Genomic DNA, 16913 nt, shown 5'->3' with positions numbered 1-16913 from the left:
TAATCCTAATAAAGCACATGAACATTTATCCAAGCATATGAACAAGGGCTTTGCAATTTCAATCTATAAACTATAACCAAAAAACCCTTTATTACTATTCCTGTGTATACTACTTCGTTTTTTCGATTCTCGCTATATGTATAATATATATCCCTCTACCAATGTATATTACTTATTGTATAGGTTGAAGGGATGGCATTGTCATCAAAGAAGGCTGGCCATGCTCTCACACTCAAGCACATTCCACCGGTACTCTCTTTTCGAGATTGCAATGTTCAATTGGCAACCACTACCATTCCCTCAGTTAGCCAGCCTTCAATCCTGTACACAATGAAAAACCTCCATACATTTTGACTTTACTGTCAAAAGGCTAATGAAGAATAGGGTGATACACCAGCCATTCTGGTTGTCAGGTTGTATGGACCAGCACAGATCAGAAATCATATGTAGGTACATCTGCTATTAGGTGGTGCATCTAATGCTTTTCATTGGGTAATTTGGGACTGATCTGGATGGTTATTAAGCATGCAATTATCTACTCGAACAATGGTTCTACATATATAGTAGTCCATGGTATAAATTAAATACTATTCCCACCCAGGACTCCAACATTCTGTTGAACTCAACTTACTCTTTTCATTAATTCAGCCTGTATTAGATATCCACCGGTTGACCCTAGCCTTTTGTTTGCTGCGTTTTGGTCAAATTACAAAAAGAAAGCTTATTGACTTCACAACTCGATACTTCTACAGTTTACCTCTCTACAGTTGACATCTTTACAGTTCACAGCCGGGTAGCTTCAGTCATTTATATATCTTTATTAAAGTACGTGATCCAGAAGCAAAGAAATAAGAAACAAGACAAAAAAAAACAAAAACCCGAGCCTCCTCTAAATATAGTAGTTTTGCATACTACTGATTTTTGCTATATAAAGTTTGTTATAATTCCTGATATTCTATTATTTGATTGAACCACATACAAAATGCAGTTTAGGTTCTTTAGATTCTTGCTTATGGTCTTTTCGTTGGCCTGTGCAATTCTTTCTGTTTGGGCACTTGTCGGATCATATAAAAATGCTGATTATTTGACGCAAAACTACTTGATTGATTTCCATCTTACTGGATTAGACTTATCCAAGCTTATTAATTTAGATGATTTATCTACTAGAGACTTGGGATTAGAAGAAGTCATCCCTTCATCGACCACCAAAAGAGATTGGTTGGATGATGGGTTAGATAACCTTGGTGATGCAGCATCATCGGCAGCATCATCGGTTGCATCCTCGGTTGATTCAGTTTCTTCTGATGTTTCTGGTGGCGTTAACTCTGTTCTTAAACAAATCTTGAGCAAGTATTCAAATGAGGATTTGGGCCTCGCTGACGTTTATACCATTAGTTTGTGGGGTTACTGTAAAGGTGATGCTGACAAAGATAATAAAAACAAAGGAACTTTCGATAATAGTAAATTAAACATTACTTATTGTTCAAAACCAAAACTTGGTTACAAATTCGATCCTTTAACTCTTTTCAAACACGAAGTTAATAATACCATTAATGATAAAGTTGACGGTAGTGATGATAGTAATCCAATTTCAAAAGCTCTCTCAAGTACTGTCAAGAATGCTTTAGAAGATTTAGTTGATAATATCGATTATGACTCTTTAGATTTACCCAGTGATTTAAACAAAAAAATTACCTTGGTTAATAACCTCACCAAAGCCGGTGCTGCCTTGATCTTAACCGCCGCTGTATTATCTTTTATTTCGATTTTCATCCAATGTGCTGGTTGTTTCTTATCTCCTGATAATTGTTGTCTTTCATTTCTCAACTTTTTGTTTGAAGTAGTCATTTTAATCATTGCTTTGGTTGGTGCTGCTATTCTTACTGGTGCTTATATGGAAGTTCGTAAGAAGATCAACGATGAAACCAAAGAATATGGTATCAGATCATTCCTTTCTATTCAATTCTATGCTTTTATCTGGTCTGCCGTTGTTGCAGCTATCATCGTTTGCTTACTTAACTTATTGGGCCACTGTTGCGGTTTATTCAGAACCGGTAGAAAGAGATATAGAACTGTTAGTGCTGCTCCTCCTCCAGCAGATAGAGAAATGGGTTATGACCATAAAGAAGGTGACTCCGATGTTAGCTCCAAACACTAATAGTGCTTCAAAATTTTTGTACTTAACTTTTTAATTCATTTCTCCCCAATTTTTTTTATTCATTTCTTCTTCGTTACGTTCCCGAATATTCATTTTTCTTTCGTTTATATTCTTCATACTGTGCTATAGTTAATATTTAAATACTTTTCATCTTAATTTGCCGTTTGTAGTGCTTGAGTTGCAGCCTATAATTTTTTTTGCATCTTTAGTCGTGCTATGTACAATTACTCCTACTATGTTTTTTTTTTTTTTTCTCTTTTGAAAAATCTAGAAACCCAAAACAAGCTCATCACCTATAAAAGGATAATATTCCAACCTTTATACCATGCGCTGTGCAATTTCTGGAGAGGAAGCTACCGAGCCCGTGATATCCTCGAAAAGTGGACATATTTTTGAAAAGAAATTGGTGGTCAATTACATATCTACAAGTGGTAGAGATCCTATTAATGACGAACCATTAACTGTTGATGACTTGATTCCTATTAACAGTGAACTCTCTTCAATAACACCAGCAAAGCCTCCCACCTTCAATTCAATTCCAAGTTTGTTATCGACATTCCAAAATGAGTGGGATTCATTGGCTCTAGAAGTCTTCACCTTGCGTAAACAGTTGTTTAAAGCGAGAGAGGAGCTCAGTGCTGCACTATATCACCATGATGCTGCTGTTAGAGTAGCAGCAAAAGCTATCAAGGAAAGAGATGAGGCTAAGCAGTCTTTGCAAGATTTATCTGTTGCAATTGGTAAATCAGAACCTTTGCCAACAAATAATGAAACTACTTCAAACGAAACAGAAACTACCATTCCATATGCCGAAGAGCTCGAACAAGCTCGTGAGCAATTATTCCAAATCCATAAATCCCAGAAACCTTCATTACCACTCACCCCCGATCAAGAGATATCTATAGAATTTAGTGGTAAACATTTCCAACCATTCAAGAGTATCCAAAAAGTTCACATCGACTTGGAATCAAAAACAATTCTCATGGCATCAGATACAAATAGAATATCTATTTGTAACTTTGAAGATCCTTCAAACCCCCAAGAATCCAAACTTGACTGGAAGAAAAAAGGCATACATTCTTTAGGATTGATCAAACTTAATGGTAAGCCTACTCCGGTTATAGGCCATATGCATCAACTTATCACTGACAGCAACGAAATAATCCAAGAAGTCAGATCAGACAGTTCCATCAGCAAAATAGTAACTCATCCAAAATTATCTGAATATTTCATTACCACTGAAGCAAAAGGTAAATGGTTCTTAAATAAAGAAAATCAAAATGTGTTTCAATCACCTAACGACTTGGAAAATACCAGTAGCAGCTTACATGTGGATGGTATTTTACTTGCTGTTGCCAGTCCGGATGGAATCCGTTTATTCAACATTATCGATGGTAGCGAAAATCTCAAACTCGACTACCCGAATGCTTCTAATATAAAGTTCGCAATGAATGGTTACTGGCTTTTAGCATCTTCCGGAAATTCTTTAGATGTATTCGATTTGAGAAAGGATCAAATAGCTCATTCAATAGTGCTTGATCATAAAATTGTTGATTTTGCCATTGATCCATCTTCTTCGGTAATTATTACTTACGATGACTCTCACACATTATTTTTGCATCGCTATATTAAGAAAGGTAAACAATGGGTAGATAAAGTTTTCGAAAAACATGTTACTGAAGTCAAAAAACCTTTGAAGACTATCGATTCTTGGTCTGCTGCTGAAGATCAAAGCTTTAAAGATGACGGAATTGTCACTTTCAAAGCTGTAGCTGAAAATTCCTTAATATTAGACTTTCAACTCAAATATAATTAGATAATTTCAGGTCTTTTTTTTGCTTATTCAATTCTACAATCCTAATGTATTATACTTATTATATTTTTCATATTATTAATAAAAGTCAACTTTATATTATATCGTATTAATTTCAGTAACAATATCTAAAGGACCTATTTTGGTGGTCAGTTAGGTCCAACCACACATTTTCAACTTCTTCATTTTCGTCGATCACTTTCCCATCCTGTTCCCTATCTCTTTGCTTATTTCTCAAGTAATAAATAAATGCAATCAATAGACAAATAAAGATACTCCCTGCTTGTGTTGCTAACATTGATATTTTGGCTGGGTAATAGTTTGGGGCATCTTTGAAGTTATACAGCTTTGGTGACACAATATTTGCCAAAGCGAAACCACAACTTATAAAGATTGCATTAATACCAATTTTCTTCAGGGATCCAGCAAAGTTTGCACCTGCCCATGAATAACAGATAGCAAGGGGAGCAGTTACTGTATTAATCATATAGATACCAATCAATAGACCGGCTTGATTGGACTTGGGTAAAAATGACATCAATGCACCACCAGTAACAGCAGGAAGGAGAAGTATACAAATAGCCAAATACCTAGTAAACCCTTTCATAATGAAATAAGTTGACAAACAACTGGATAAGATGCTCACAACACCAGAAGGCATGTTCAATAGAGCTGCTTCCTTGGAGTCGAATCCAAAAGAAATGATATCAGTGGCTGAGAAAGTCGAGATTGTATTTGAAGAAAAGGATATGGTGGCACATACAAGGAAAAGTAACCATGCTTGAATGTCAGTAACCAATTCCCAAATCTGTTTCCAATTTAGCAGATCAGTCTTTACTCCAATCTTTGACTCGGTAAGTTTTTGCAAGAGGATAAACTTTTCTTTTGCAGTTAACATTTTTGCTGATAATGGTGTGCTTGGAATATAAAAGTAAATATAAACACCTACAATGATATTAATGAGACCAATTACAATGAACATGATTCTCCAACCTTCTACTGCAGCACCAGGGCCAACCAATTGAAAAAGGTAAGAGATAATACCGCCAAATATTTGTCCAAACCCCAACCCACTATACCAAATTCCAATTCTAAAAGCTTGCTCTGCTTTAGAATAAAAATTAGTTGATAATATAACCATTGCGGGTATCACCACACTCTCTGCAAGACCAAGTAGAATACGAACGGTAAGTATGCCTCTGTAATTGGTACAAGCGGCGCAACAAGCAGTGAACAAGCCCCATGCACAAACATTTACTGATAAAACGGTAGCCACTGGGAATTTTGGTAACACATAAAACCCATTGAAAAGTTCAGCTATAATATAAGCAACGAAGAAATAAGTAGGTAAGTCAGTGAACTGATTTTCAACAAGCTTCAAATCATCTGCCATACCCATAACTTTAGCGTAGTTCAATACCACCTTGTCGAGAAACTGTAAAGTATAAACCAAAAGCATGGGTATCATGAATGTTCTATCCAATTTTTTTAAGATTGTCCCATTCGATACTTCTTCCGGATGCTTTTCGATATCAAAGTTCTTTAGAAAGTTCAAGTTCTCGTTATATACAATATCAACAGAACCAATATCAATGGACTGACTTCCTTCTCCTGAAGATTTAACGTTAACAGCAACCCCGTTCTTTTCATGAAATTCCATTTTCGTAATACACCAAGATCAGCTTTAACAATTTGAAGAATAAAACCACATATTATATATCACTGGCTGAATCCTTTGCAACTATCGTAATTCTTCCACCGTTATAATTAAGCTACGGAATTCGATTATGTAGCGAATAGATTTCTTATCATTAAAGGCTGCGAACGGTGAATTTTCAGTTCCGATGTAAAATAAAAGGTTCCTTACCAAAAAGGTAATCATTAGCCATTTGAACCCTTTCACCTTTGAAGATGAAATACTTTGTTTATGCTGCCTGATTTCCTTAAGATACAATTCCGAGTGAATATCTTTACCAGAAGAAGCTCTACGGATAAGAGTGATCTTTACAGTTGAAATTACATTTGGTTAATATTTAAATATATTGGCCAATTATAACTAAGTTACGAACCAAATTAGTGGTTATTATTATTAGCCAACAGATCGATATGGCCCTTCATATCGTAACCACAAACCTCTTCAATCGTGAGCTTCTTATCTTCTTTAATATCTTGAGCTCCTGAACTCCAGCCAATTCTTTCATTCAAATTCTCTCTTGCTCTAGCCGAAGCAGCTTGAATTTTGGAAACTCTTGGTTTTCTAACTGCTTCGTATAGTTGCAATCCTTGCTCAATGGTATGGTTGAATTTCTTGGAGAAAATGTACCCTAAAGCGCCAGCATCTTCGAAAGCTTGCACTGCTCCCTGGGATTGATCTGGAAGACTGAAGTGACAACTATCGCCTAATAGAGTTACTCCCTTGGTACCGTCACCGTTTGTTCTGTAAAAATATGGTAAGGGTTCATGGACGTACAATCTCCATTGTTTGATATCGTATCCACACTTTGAAAATAATTCTGTCAAAGCAGGATCTAAATCAGAAACGTTTTCCAATAACTCTTCTAGTGAAATGTCATTGCTCCAATCGGACTTGGTGTCCTCGCCCTTAGCAGCATAGAAGCAATAGCAAGAAATAACCTCGTTGTTAGAACAAGGCGATAAAACCACTTTATATTTGGTGTCTCCCCAAAACTCAATAGCATCATTATTTGAAAAGTCGGTTAAATTTAATTCATTCACCGTTTTAGTATCAAACAAAACTCTAATACATCCAGAAGAAGATCTTGTAAATTTCGGTTTAATACCCAATTGAGGCTTTGTTAAGCTTCTTATACCATCTGCAGCAATAATCAATTCCGCCTGTGTTTCGATCCCATTCTCAAACACTACTCTTCCTGATTTATAGTCAACTTCAATAGCTTTATGATTGCAGATTAATTCACAAGGGGTACCTTCACCTTCTTCAGATATAGCATAATCCTTTAAGACATTATGTATATCAATTCTATGAAAGTTGTAATACGGATATCCAAACTTCGCTTCGTAATCTCCCAAAGGATACTCACCAACTATCTTCCCAGTTTTCCAATCACGCTTGATCAATTTATTCAAGATAACTGGCTTAGCTTTCCAAGCATTGACCCCCCATTCGTGAAGCCACTTACCACCATTACTAGCACAAGAAAGGGAAGCACCGACTTCTCCAGCATAATCGTATCTTTCGTATATTCTTACCTTATGACCTTGTCTTCTCATCGAAATGGCTGCAGCAAGACCTCCCAATCCCCCGCCCAAAACAATTACATCTAAAGGTTTCCAACTATAAGCTGTCATTTTTCATTGATATTTAGAATCCATATTCTTCCTATGAATGGTGGAAAAGACTGGTTTATAAGGCTTTTGCAAATTTGCAGCCTTATCTTTTTGGTGGAAAGCGAGAAATTCACCGAGACTTTATGCTGCGTATCTACTCTGATTACAGTCTAGTATAATAAGGCAACGCAAAAGAAAAATATATTAAAATTGCAGAAATGAATAATGTAAATGTTATGGAATTTGTAAAATGATTATCAACGATCAACGATAATAGAGTTACATGACAAAAAATGAATTAAAAAAAAAAGGAAGATCAAAATCGAAAAGATAAATAGGTGAAAAACGGACACAATCGAAAAGAATTGAAGAAGACTGCAAAATAAAGAAGAAATGATGAAATAAGACCAAACGAACCACATATGGGAGTATTAACAACCTTGTAGAAATCACTTATATATAGTAAATTCTTAGTAAAAATAACCAGTGAAAAATTGCCACGGTCAGATTAACTAGAATTAAGTCTAGAGCTAGACCACTAATCTTTCAAGACGGTTATATGAAATGAAAAGCTGTAATGAAAAGATTTAAGGTGAGTCTATTTTTTAACTTCAACTTTGGAGCCACAATCCAAACAACTGAAGCCTTCATTGCCATCATCGAATTGAGTTTTACCCTTTGATTGCATAAGAGACCATTCACCTTTAGCTGGGATTTTTTTACAATCTTTATTCAAACATCTTGCTGAAGTTTTCTTATATCTCAAACCACAAGAGTTACATAATTGACCTTCTTTAATTGACCAAGAAGGTCTCCAACAAGGAGATTGGTCTGAACCACAAGAAATACAAACACGAGGGTTATGGTTATGATTTGAATGAGTTTTAGGCGGAGACTTTAATAAGTCAGATCTTGATTTGGATTTGGCAGAAGGAGGAGTAACTGGAATGAATTTTGTATGGTTATGTTGTTGAGATTGATAGTGATGATAATGAGGATGTTGAGATTGATATTGTTGGAAAGTTGTATTCTTAGTAGGAGTATTTGGGGTTTCTGAGATCACATTCAAGTAGCCAGAGTTATTAGAGCTAACCTGGTGAATACTTGGTAAACGGGATGAAGAAGGAGAAGTTAAGTTTGGAGTATAAGCGGGGGGATTTGCAGGTTGGGTTTGATAATTTGGTTGAGCAATGAAAGGCATTGCGAGAGGGACGTTAGGAAATCTAACTGAAGAAGGTGAGTATTGATTGTTGTAATGAGCGTAGTGTTGTTGTTGTTGTTGTTGTTGTTGTTGATGTTGTTGTTGATGTTGTTGTTGTTGTTGTTGTTGTTGTTGATGTTGTTGTTGTTGATGTTGTTGTTGTTGTTGTTGTTGTTGTTGTTGTTGTTGTTGTTGATGGAAAGGCTTGAAATCATCCTTTTTAGATTGAGGTTGAGATAATTGAATTAAAGATTGGGCCAACTCTAAGTATTCAGGATATTTTTCAACATCATTTAAATAAGTTTTATTTAAATAAGTATAATTAGATTCATAAGGAAAATCAATTTTTCTTTCTGAATAAATATCAATTTTTGGAATTAAGGTTGGTTTAGTATTATCTCTAATTTTAGAGCTAATTCTCGAATCGAATTGTGGTTTGAATGCAGAAGGAAGTGATGATGCAGAATTATTATTAATATTAGTATTATTATTATAGTACAGATTTGGGGAAGTATCAATGCTAGATGATTTTGAAACATGCTTATTGAGGTAATTATATTGATTTAAATTAAAATGTTTTGAGGAACGATTAATGCTATCTAATAATTCATATCTCCAATTTTCATCATTTGGTTTATAAGTATCGAAATAATCTAACGACACGGTTGGAGTGATTGGTTTTAATTTGATTGGAGCCTTTGGAGTGATGGGAGCTGCATTTAAAGCGGTCATGATGCTAGGCAAAGTAACTTTTGGTTCTGACATTGAAGAAGTATTTGAAGTTGGAGCAGTTGAATTAGTAGTTGTATAATTCAAAGAGTTAGTATTAATCGAATCATTTTTATTTATAATGGATGCTTTTGCCGGGGTGACAATTGGCGAATTGGATGGAGAATTAGAAGGAGAAATCGGATTGAAAGCTCTCCTAATTGGTGATAATGATCTTGCTCTTTGAGTAGTACTTCTTTTCCTTATTAAAGGAAAGGTGTTTTTACTCTCTAATGGAGGAGAAGGAGGAGCAGTTCTTGACCTTTTTGTATCATTTAAATCATTTTCAAATTCATTAGATGATTCTCTCATCAAATCACTATAAGATCTTTTCTTCGTATAAAAATGTTTTGAATTACCCATTAAAGCAGTTACTGGAGTAGAAGCTGAAGTGGAATGATGGAATCCAGTGGTCATTGGAGGTAATTTCCCATCTTTTGAAGTGATTTTGTTCTTAAATTGATTTAACAACTCGTTATAAGAATTAGATCTTATATGGCTTGGAGTGAACGAATTAATCTGGTTATTGAACATATTCTTCGACAGTATTACACTCATTCTTAGATAACTTAAACAGGAAATTAGACCAGATCCAGGGTGCAAAACTTACACAAACGAACCAAAAGACGGAAAAACAAAAAACCAGGATAATCAAGGGACACCGGCAAGGCTTTAAAACTGTTGAGTGTCACGACGAAGAGATGAAAAATCGCTTTCCTTTATATAACCAGATGAATGATTGGAAAGTTAAATCTGTTGATGTAAGATTTGTGATTGGCCCAAAACGGAAAACTAATTGCACGCAGATATTTTTATGCTTTGAGCGAAAAAAAAAGAAAAATTCCTTAAAAAACAAAAAAAAAAGGGATAAAAAAAGGCGACAAGGGAAGTTTGCAAGGATTGTTTGTTGCTGGTTGAAATTTAGTATTAAACAATTGTGCGTATTTCAGTTTGTTTAGCACCGGGGATAGCGAAGGAGGTACGTATAGTAGGAGTAGGTGGGAGTAGTAGTAGTAGTAGTAGTATAGGCAAACGAGGGAATGAATGAAGGAATGGAAGGAAGAGATGAATCGGATAGCAAAAGCCAAAAATCAAAAGAAAAGAAAAAAAAATAAAGAAAAATCATAATTGATCTAGGTAAGGGATCAGGATATATTTATATATCTGATTGAATAACGGAAAGGATACTTCGAATATGGAAGGAAGGTAGAAAGATACACGAATAACATACATACATGGAAGAGAATACCTGGGTGCATAAACTGATTCAGCTAATCAATTAACCTGATCCAGCAAGAATTTCTCTCAATCGGGTTAATTCTCCAGCCATTACACTATTTGGTGGGTCCCGTTCCCAATACGAAAAAGAAATGTTAGTTTTGTCTTCTTTTTTGTTAATAAATAAAAATAAAATTTGACAATAACAATCAGCTTTTCATATTAACCTACATACGTTTATGTAGACGTTCAATACAGACGCAGAGATATCCTTACCTTAACAACCATCTAATTTGAAACAATGCATCCCAAGACTCAATTAATTAAAGCGAAAGAAAACACAATAGACTACAGTATTCTAAATAAAGCACAGGCACTCTTATTAATTCCTTACATGGTGCTATCTCGACTAAATCATAACTTCGACTATTTCGTTTCTCCAATCCATCATGATCAATTTCATTGGTATCGACTAAAATGAAATTTATCAGTGCAAGCTATTCGCTTGCGAAAAAAAAAAATTGACAAAACTCAGTCAAACCAAAAAAAGAAAAATACTCATTTCGTAATGTAGCAAGATTATCCAGGAAATTATTCAGGTACAACCAGTCACAGCTTTGGCTTCGAAGCTTATTCATGGTTTAAGGTTTCCGTCCGTGTCATCCTTGTGCTCTAATTGAAACATGGTGCTTGCAAAATCAAAACATTTTTAGTAAAAATAGCGATTTCGCACTATAATAAAAAAAAAAAAATGGCCTTGCAAATAAACAAATAAAAGGCTGGCTAAATGATATCAAAATCTTATATCATGAAACCACAAACTGTGTTTGTTTTGACCTGGTTGTTGTTATGATTTGATCCAGCTTTTGGTGTGATCCAGCTTCAACCCTGGTATGATCCAGCGTATGATCCAGCTTCTTTAACCAGTACAAGCGGTGCGACTATCGTAACATTTCGCTAAACCCGTCAAAGCAAAATGTTTTCATGTCTCTACAACGAGCAATTGCTGGCTTATTGTTTCTCTGACATATCATGATTTGAATTTGATCAAATTGATTTTGGCTTATCATATCGTCTTCTTTTTGTTTGCGGGTTTTGTTTCGATTTGGGCTTAAATCTATTTCGTTTTCTTCTACATATTTTCGTCTAATGTCAATCAGACGAAATCTTTCTGTGGGGGAAGTGGGACGCTTTAACTTTGTTACTGACTGGCTCAGATCAATCTCGAGTATATTGCAATCAGTGTGCAGATAAACAAAGATTTATTGCACAGTAATTATAGCCTAATCTGAATATTGGTCAAACCTTTTTTATCATCTCGATTAAAAGTATAACCTCATGTATCGTGATGTAGCTTGCTCTCGCTTTGTTCCTTATGGCCTTATTTTTGACTAGTATCTTTATTTTATTTTATTTTATTTGTTTTATTTTTTGTCTCTTCTTTTCACTTTTTTTTTTTGCAATCATTAATGAAACTAACTCGAAAGGGATTTGCTATTCACGGTTATTATCCCATATGTTGAATAAGCGAAAACAACTAGATGAAAATAAAAAGTGGAAGCGTCTTCACAAAAACTTAAAACAATAAACAATAGAACTTACAGAACAATAGTTATATATTTGATCATCGACTAGGAATTACATAGAAACATTCCTGATTAAACGATAGTTTCACCCAATGTGGGTTATATCTGAAACTCCCATCAATGAAGCTAGGACCCTTTAATTCTATTCCTTCTGTCTATTTGTTTTGTTTCATGAATATAGTACATGCTTCTGTTTTTACCCTTTTCTCTACTTAAATTCCTTTGAATTGTGCCCTTTTGGGAATAGCACCTTCCCTTCTTCTTTGTTTGTCCAGCCTGGTTCCCTCTCAGTCTATCCAACTCAACCCGGTTGAAATGGTGATGACCAGCTTTCATTGATCAGCCCCCGTTGGTTTTCTTTCCAACAAAGTAGGGTGACCAAGTAATTGATCTATTCCAGATCTAAGTTTGAGAAGTTTAATTTCTTCTCTATAGGGTTTTTTTATTTCCTCGAAGGAGGTGCTGGGTTGTCATCCCAATATCATTGGCGTGTCTTTAAAATAACACCAAATTTCATCTCAATGGATTACTTGAAAAGTGCGTATCAACTCTCAATAGAGTTATTGAGTCGAGGGTCTTTTGCAAAAGCTTTGTTGTCTTATTCATGTAGTTCCCATAGTTCGTCTTTTATCTCCCTTCATTCAATTGTATCATCAATTGCACGGGATTATCATAAGAACAATACATTGTATTCGTGAATTAACCTCTCTGGTCTTCACAAAACTATTCTCTTCTAATGATACCTTGACTACAAAACTTACCTCATGCTCATGAAATTTAGATTGCAAAATACGTAATAAAAAAAAATACTTTTTCGTCTAGTTGATAAAATAAAATTTGGCCAAATCTAAATTAGCCAAAATACTAGCTATATTAACTTAAAATAATACACTAAACAAAGATGCTTGCGTAATTGATTGTCAAAATTGAAAAATGAAACTCAATATCTAATACAATTTTGCTCCCCCATTAGTCCTTCTTTTCTTCAACTTTATTTTCAGCTTTATTCTCAGCTTCGGAGGCTAGTATACCTCCTCCTATACCCCCTGCTATATGGCCAACATTTCCCAAATGAAGCTTATCGGCAACTTTATTACCTCCAATCGATCCCGCAACTGAAACACCAATGTTTTTAGCAGTCTCTAATTTGTTATCTGGCATTGTAAAAAAATTTGAATGGACAATTGCAAAACAAAAATAATCTTGGTGGAAATTATATGGACTCACTCCATGTTCTCACTGTAGTGACATATTCCGCCTTTTATAAATCTTTAGCATCCTCTTTCATCGGTGGCTTTTAATCATGCTACCCCTAATCCAATGATTGCTAGAAATTTCACTGACTATATCAATTAACGGTCACGTGCACCAAGCCTCGTTAACCGTTCCTATTGAGACCTTCCCTCGGATATTGCAGCCAATGGTTTTTGCGTCCATTGGAAACCTCTACAGTCAAACGAAGTAATTTTAAACTTGAATCGTAATGTCATATATTAAAGTTTAAAGTAAAGAAGTAAGAGTGTGGAGTGAGTTAAAATAACCCAGGTAGTCAAGCAGTAGCTTCATTTTTTGGCCTTTTCTTCGGCTTTTCCTTCAGCCTTACCGGCACCAATTGAACCAAGGACTCCTCCAGCTATATTGCCAACACCACCAAGCCCAACAGCATTGGCGATGGAGGAGCCTCCAATCCCACCCACGACTCCGGTGGCTATATTTTTAGCGTCTTGTTTGTGATGATCGTCGTTACCCATATTTACTTATATCAGTGAGCGTATTGAATTTCCAGCTGTCAGAATTGCATGGAGAACTAGCCGTTCTTATACCATCGACGGGTTTTGCTGTTTCATCTTCGATGGTGCTTAACCGTTATCGTTGCTTCTTCACTGACCTTGCAGCCTTTATATAGTGGAAGCCTTGAGCTCGACGCACGACCACTTTAAAGAGAGGAACAAAAAAAGAAAATTTTTTAGGCTGGATACTAATAATCTGTAAGTTGATAGCAGAAGTTGGATTCGTAGCAACAATTAGTCAGCTATTAGCATTGAAAGAGTATCCCCAATGAATCAGCAAGATCCAAGTAAGTAATTATTGCCTTTTTTTTTTTTTTGTTCACAAGAAATCTTCGAGATATCAAAAATAACTAACAATTTTTCACAGCTCAGCCAGTAGAACCGTTTTTGAAAAATCTATTATCGACTTTAGACCTCCAATACCAAACCCCGTCAAATCAGTATCCTAATGTGGAAGCTTATGCTACGCAGTTTGCTAAACAGTTGAAGCAGACCAGTGCGATCATCATGAATGGGAAACCATTGATACCTACTCAAAACGACTCAAGATTAGAATTCCAAAAAAAATGGTTAGCAACGCCACTTACTACTCATCAATTGAATAGTTTTGATACCCATTTGATACCTGGTACTGGTACTTTCATAATCAACTTGAGTGGTAAAGTGAGATTCGATGAATCCGGAAAGAACAGACTAGGTGAATCAGCAGATTTAGATAAAAGTATGATGCAAAACAATCAAATGAGACCAAGACCAATTTGGGGGTCATGGTTTGGTTTCAATATGAATCTAGTCATCGATGAAGGTCTTTTAAACAATAGCGAGGCCCAAACTATTAATAGTTTGAATTACAGAATAACTTATAAACCCCACGATAGCATAATTCAATTATAAAGGAGAAGTTAACCTACGAAAATAAAAGAATTTTTTTTTAAAAAAAAGAAGCAATTTAAATACTTGTAATACTAGATTTCATTTTGTTGAACAAATACTTCCAAAAGTTGGTTCAAATAAGTAGTTGAATATAATTCACTTTCAACTTTTTCATCATATCCAATATGTTTTAATGCCCAAAGTATATTTCCTTCAATGAACTTATAATAGATAACATCAACCAATGCATGTTCACCTGTTTCTATATCCAATTGTTTCGATTCAACCACGTTTGTAATTGGGAAATTGATTACTGGTTTATGTGGAGTATCATCTCCATCATCACCAAAGTCATCGTGAGTGACATAACCTTTAGATAATTTTTGTCTTGTTATACTTGCTTCATTTTGAAATTCAGCATCTTGAGAGAAAAATGGTGAAAAGGCTGGATATTGGAATTTCTTTTCTGGTTCTTCTTCAAGTTTTGCCCGTAATTGTTGTTCTTGTTTAAGTCTTTGAGAATATTGATGTAATGGTAATAATCGTCTGTTATCTATTTCGTTATCTTTGTCCTGACTCAAAATATAACCAGCTTTATTTAAAAATGGACCAATTCTAATGGCAATTGATTTGGGTAAGGTAATTCTTGCCCATTCATTTTCAAATGGCGATACAATATAACGAGTATCAATTGTGTAGGGACCTTTATATAAATCATATCTAATTGAACCGGTATTTATAATGAAAATTCTTTCATCAGATTGATTTTTCAAAGCTTGTGTAGGTTGTAAAGTAGGCAACACTTGATCAGCTAATAATTTGAAAAGATTTTGAGGGTGGTCTAAAGGTACGTAATCAACATAATAATTTCTATTAACATGCCCTAATACATCGTTCAAATGTAATTTATTTCGGACAAGGTTAATTGTTCTTGTTACATTGTTACCGGCTTCAGTTTCAAATTCTTCAATTGATGATTGACCGGAATGATGCAAAAATGAGTTTAAATTGAAATCAATATATGACCGGGCAAAAATCTTTTGTGGTGATAAATCTCCAGTGGCAGATAAATCAATACTGACCCATCCAACTGACTCACAGTATCTTCCGCTTTGTAAACCAGTCAGGTTACTGTCAAAGATTGTGAAATCTCTTATATGACTGTGACCTCCGAAATACTGAATCTTTGTCTCGGGATAGTATTCTCTTAAAACTTGGTGTAGAACCAGTAATTCCTTCCATGTATGAGCAATTGGAATATGGCCGAAAACTACAATCAAATCAACATCTTGTCCAGGATGTTTTTTTAACGTTTCCAAAAACCATTTCTCTTTGATAACATCCTCTAATGGAGTTACCTTGGTTCCTTCATTATTTCTGGTGAAATCAAATAAGAATGCAAATGATAAGATACGAGCTTTCTGGTTTGGTGTTGTAAAATACTTGTACTTCTTTCCAAATGGTTCAAAATCACCATCATTATTTTTATACTCAACATTCGAACTAATATAATTATTACCATATTCTTGCACGATAAAGTCGAATTCTTGCTTGGAATTCTCGTATAAGTATAACTCGTGATTCCCAATGGTAACCAAGTCATAGTCCTGTTTGGCAAATATCGGCAAAGCTTCAATCCCGTTTGGTACGGTGGCGTCAGTTAACCCATTACCATCGTGTCTATCACCGGTATCAACAAGAAGTAAGTCCACATTTTGCGAGTTGGCAATGCTTCTCATATTTTCAGTGAAAGATATGAAGTCTCCCCAATCAGCACCATATAGTTTCTGATTAGTATGACCTCCATACCAGCCGTGAGTATCAGTTGTATGAAGAAAGTTGATAGAACTCCATTTAAGATCTCTTATCGAACCCAAAGAATCTGGTGTTTTTTTACCAATGTTGCGAGTTGAAAACACAAGCAATGTAATAATCAAAGTGGCAATTACCGGAGTCTTATTTGACGTCCATATTGAGTTTAATTGCATCTTGGTTGATGGTCCAATTATAATTTGAATAAGTTAAGTCAGAATCTCCTTTATTTATAAATTGGTCGCACCCAATAAATTAATAGTGCGGAATAACTATAATGGTTTCGCAACTTGCTTTACTTATCAACAGATTTGGTCTACAATGTCTTGACATAAAAAATGTATTTATATATTATTGTATTAGAAATATATAATACTCTAAATTA

The 16913-nt window shown here is 35.0% G+C and overlaps 9 protein-coding genes across 9 annotated transcripts; 3 read left to right on the top strand and 6 right to left on the bottom strand.

The window, feature by feature from the left end:
* Positions 1-982: 982 nt before the first annotated feature.
* On the top strand, positions 983-2158 carry HYPBUDRAFT_112557 (uncharacterized protein; the record flags this gene model as incomplete). Its single annotated transcript, XM_020218911.1, has 1 exon — positions 983-2158. The coding sequence occupies one exon, from the start codon at positions 983-985 to the stop codon at positions 2156-2158; it is 1176 nt and encodes a 391-aa protein (XP_020075145.1).
* A 325-nt stretch (positions 2159-2483) lies between these two features.
* HYPBUDRAFT_149852 (E3 ubiquitin-protein ligase) lies at positions 2484-3974 on the top strand (the record flags this gene model as incomplete). Its single annotated transcript, XM_020220235.1, has 1 exon — positions 2484-3974. One exon carries the CDS (start codon positions 2484-2486, stop codon positions 3972-3974), a length of 1491 nt encoding a protein of 496 aa, XP_020075144.1.
* Positions 3975-4086: 112 nt separating this feature from the next.
* On the bottom strand, positions 4087-5631 carry HYPBUDRAFT_162844 (putative allantoate permease; the record flags this gene model as incomplete). The annotated part of the gene is made up of 2 exons (XM_020222590.1): positions 4087-5511; positions 5542-5631. The coding sequence occupies 2 exons, from the start codon at positions 5629-5631 to the stop codon at positions 4087-4089; spliced, it is 1515 nt and encodes a 504-aa protein (XP_020075143.1).
* Positions 5632-6015: 384 nt separating this feature from the next.
* Positions 6016-7526, bottom strand: HYPBUDRAFT_153600 (FAD/NAD(P)-binding domain-containing protein). The gene has a single exon (XM_020221630.1). The coding sequence runs from the start codon at positions 7299-7301 to the stop codon at positions 6045-6047; it is 1257 nt and encodes a 418-aa protein (XP_020075142.1). The 5' UTR covers positions 7302-7526; the 3' UTR covers positions 6016-6044.
* Positions 7527-7657: 131 nt separating this feature from the next.
* On the bottom strand, positions 7658-10112 carry ASH1 (DNA-binding transcription repressor). Its single transcript, XM_020222784.1, has one exon. The coding sequence runs from the start codon at positions 9805-9807 to the stop codon at positions 7879-7881; it is 1929 nt and encodes a 642-aa protein (XP_020075141.1). The 5' UTR covers positions 9808-10112; the 3' UTR covers positions 7658-7878.
* A 1986-nt stretch (positions 10113-12098) lies between these two features.
* On the bottom strand, positions 12099-12810 carry HYPBUDRAFT_153598 (uncharacterized protein). Its single transcript, XM_020221629.1, has one exon. It carries the CDS (start codon positions 12387-12389, stop codon positions 12180-12182), a length of 210 nt encoding a protein of 69 aa, XP_020075140.1. The 5' UTR covers positions 12390-12810; the 3' UTR covers positions 12099-12179.
* A 233-nt stretch (positions 12811-13043) lies between these two features.
* On the bottom strand, positions 13044-13214 carry HYPBUDRAFT_97076 (uncharacterized protein; the record flags this gene model as incomplete). Its single annotated transcript, XM_020223984.1, has 1 exon — positions 13044-13214. A coding segment is annotated over one exon (171 nt), but the record flags the coding sequence as incomplete, so codon positions are not given.
* Positions 13215-14111: 897 nt separating this feature from the next.
* Positions 14112-14737, top strand: MTR2 (Mtr2p; the record flags this gene model as incomplete). Its single annotated transcript, XM_020220234.1, has 2 exons — positions 14112-14130; positions 14211-14737. 2 exons carry the CDS (start codon positions 14112-14114, stop codon positions 14735-14737), a joined length of 546 nt encoding a protein of 181 aa, XP_020075138.1.
* A 52-nt stretch (positions 14738-14789) lies between these two features.
* On the bottom strand, positions 14790-16719 carry HYPBUDRAFT_153595 (uncharacterized protein). The gene has a single exon (XM_020221628.1). It carries the CDS (start codon positions 16702-16704, stop codon positions 14809-14811), a length of 1896 nt encoding a protein of 631 aa, XP_020075137.1. The 5' UTR covers positions 16705-16719; the 3' UTR covers positions 14790-14808.
* Between the last annotated feature and the right edge of the window lie 194 nt (positions 16720-16913).

This window comes from Hyphopichia burtonii (genome assembly GCF_001661395.1).
Source record: "Hyphopichia burtonii NRRL Y-1933 unplaced genomic scaffold HYPBUscaffold_6, whole genome shotgun sequence".
NCBI classification, from domain to species: domain Eukaryota; kingdom Fungi; phylum Ascomycota; class Pichiomycetes; order Serinales; family Debaryomycetaceae; genus Hyphopichia; species Hyphopichia burtonii.
The sequence above is the reverse complement of the archived record's forward strand: the minus strand, read 5'-3'. Positions and strand labels throughout refer to the sequence as shown.

Coding starts and splice junctions, on each gene's coding strand:
- ASH1 (XM_020222784.1), bottom strand. CDS start 9,807: ATGAGTGTAATACTGTCGAAGAATATGTTCAATAACCAGATTAATTCG.
- HYPBUDRAFT_153600 (XM_020221630.1), bottom strand. CDS start 7,301: ATGACAGCTTATAGTTGGAAACCTTTAGATGTAATTGTTTTGGGCGGG.
- HYPBUDRAFT_153598 (XM_020221629.1), bottom strand. CDS start 12,389: ATGAAAGCTGGTCATCACCATTTCAACCGGGTTGAGTTGGATAGACTG.
- HYPBUDRAFT_153595 (XM_020221628.1), bottom strand. CDS start 16,704: ATGCAATTAAACTCAATATGGACGTCAAATAAGACTCCGGTAATTGCC.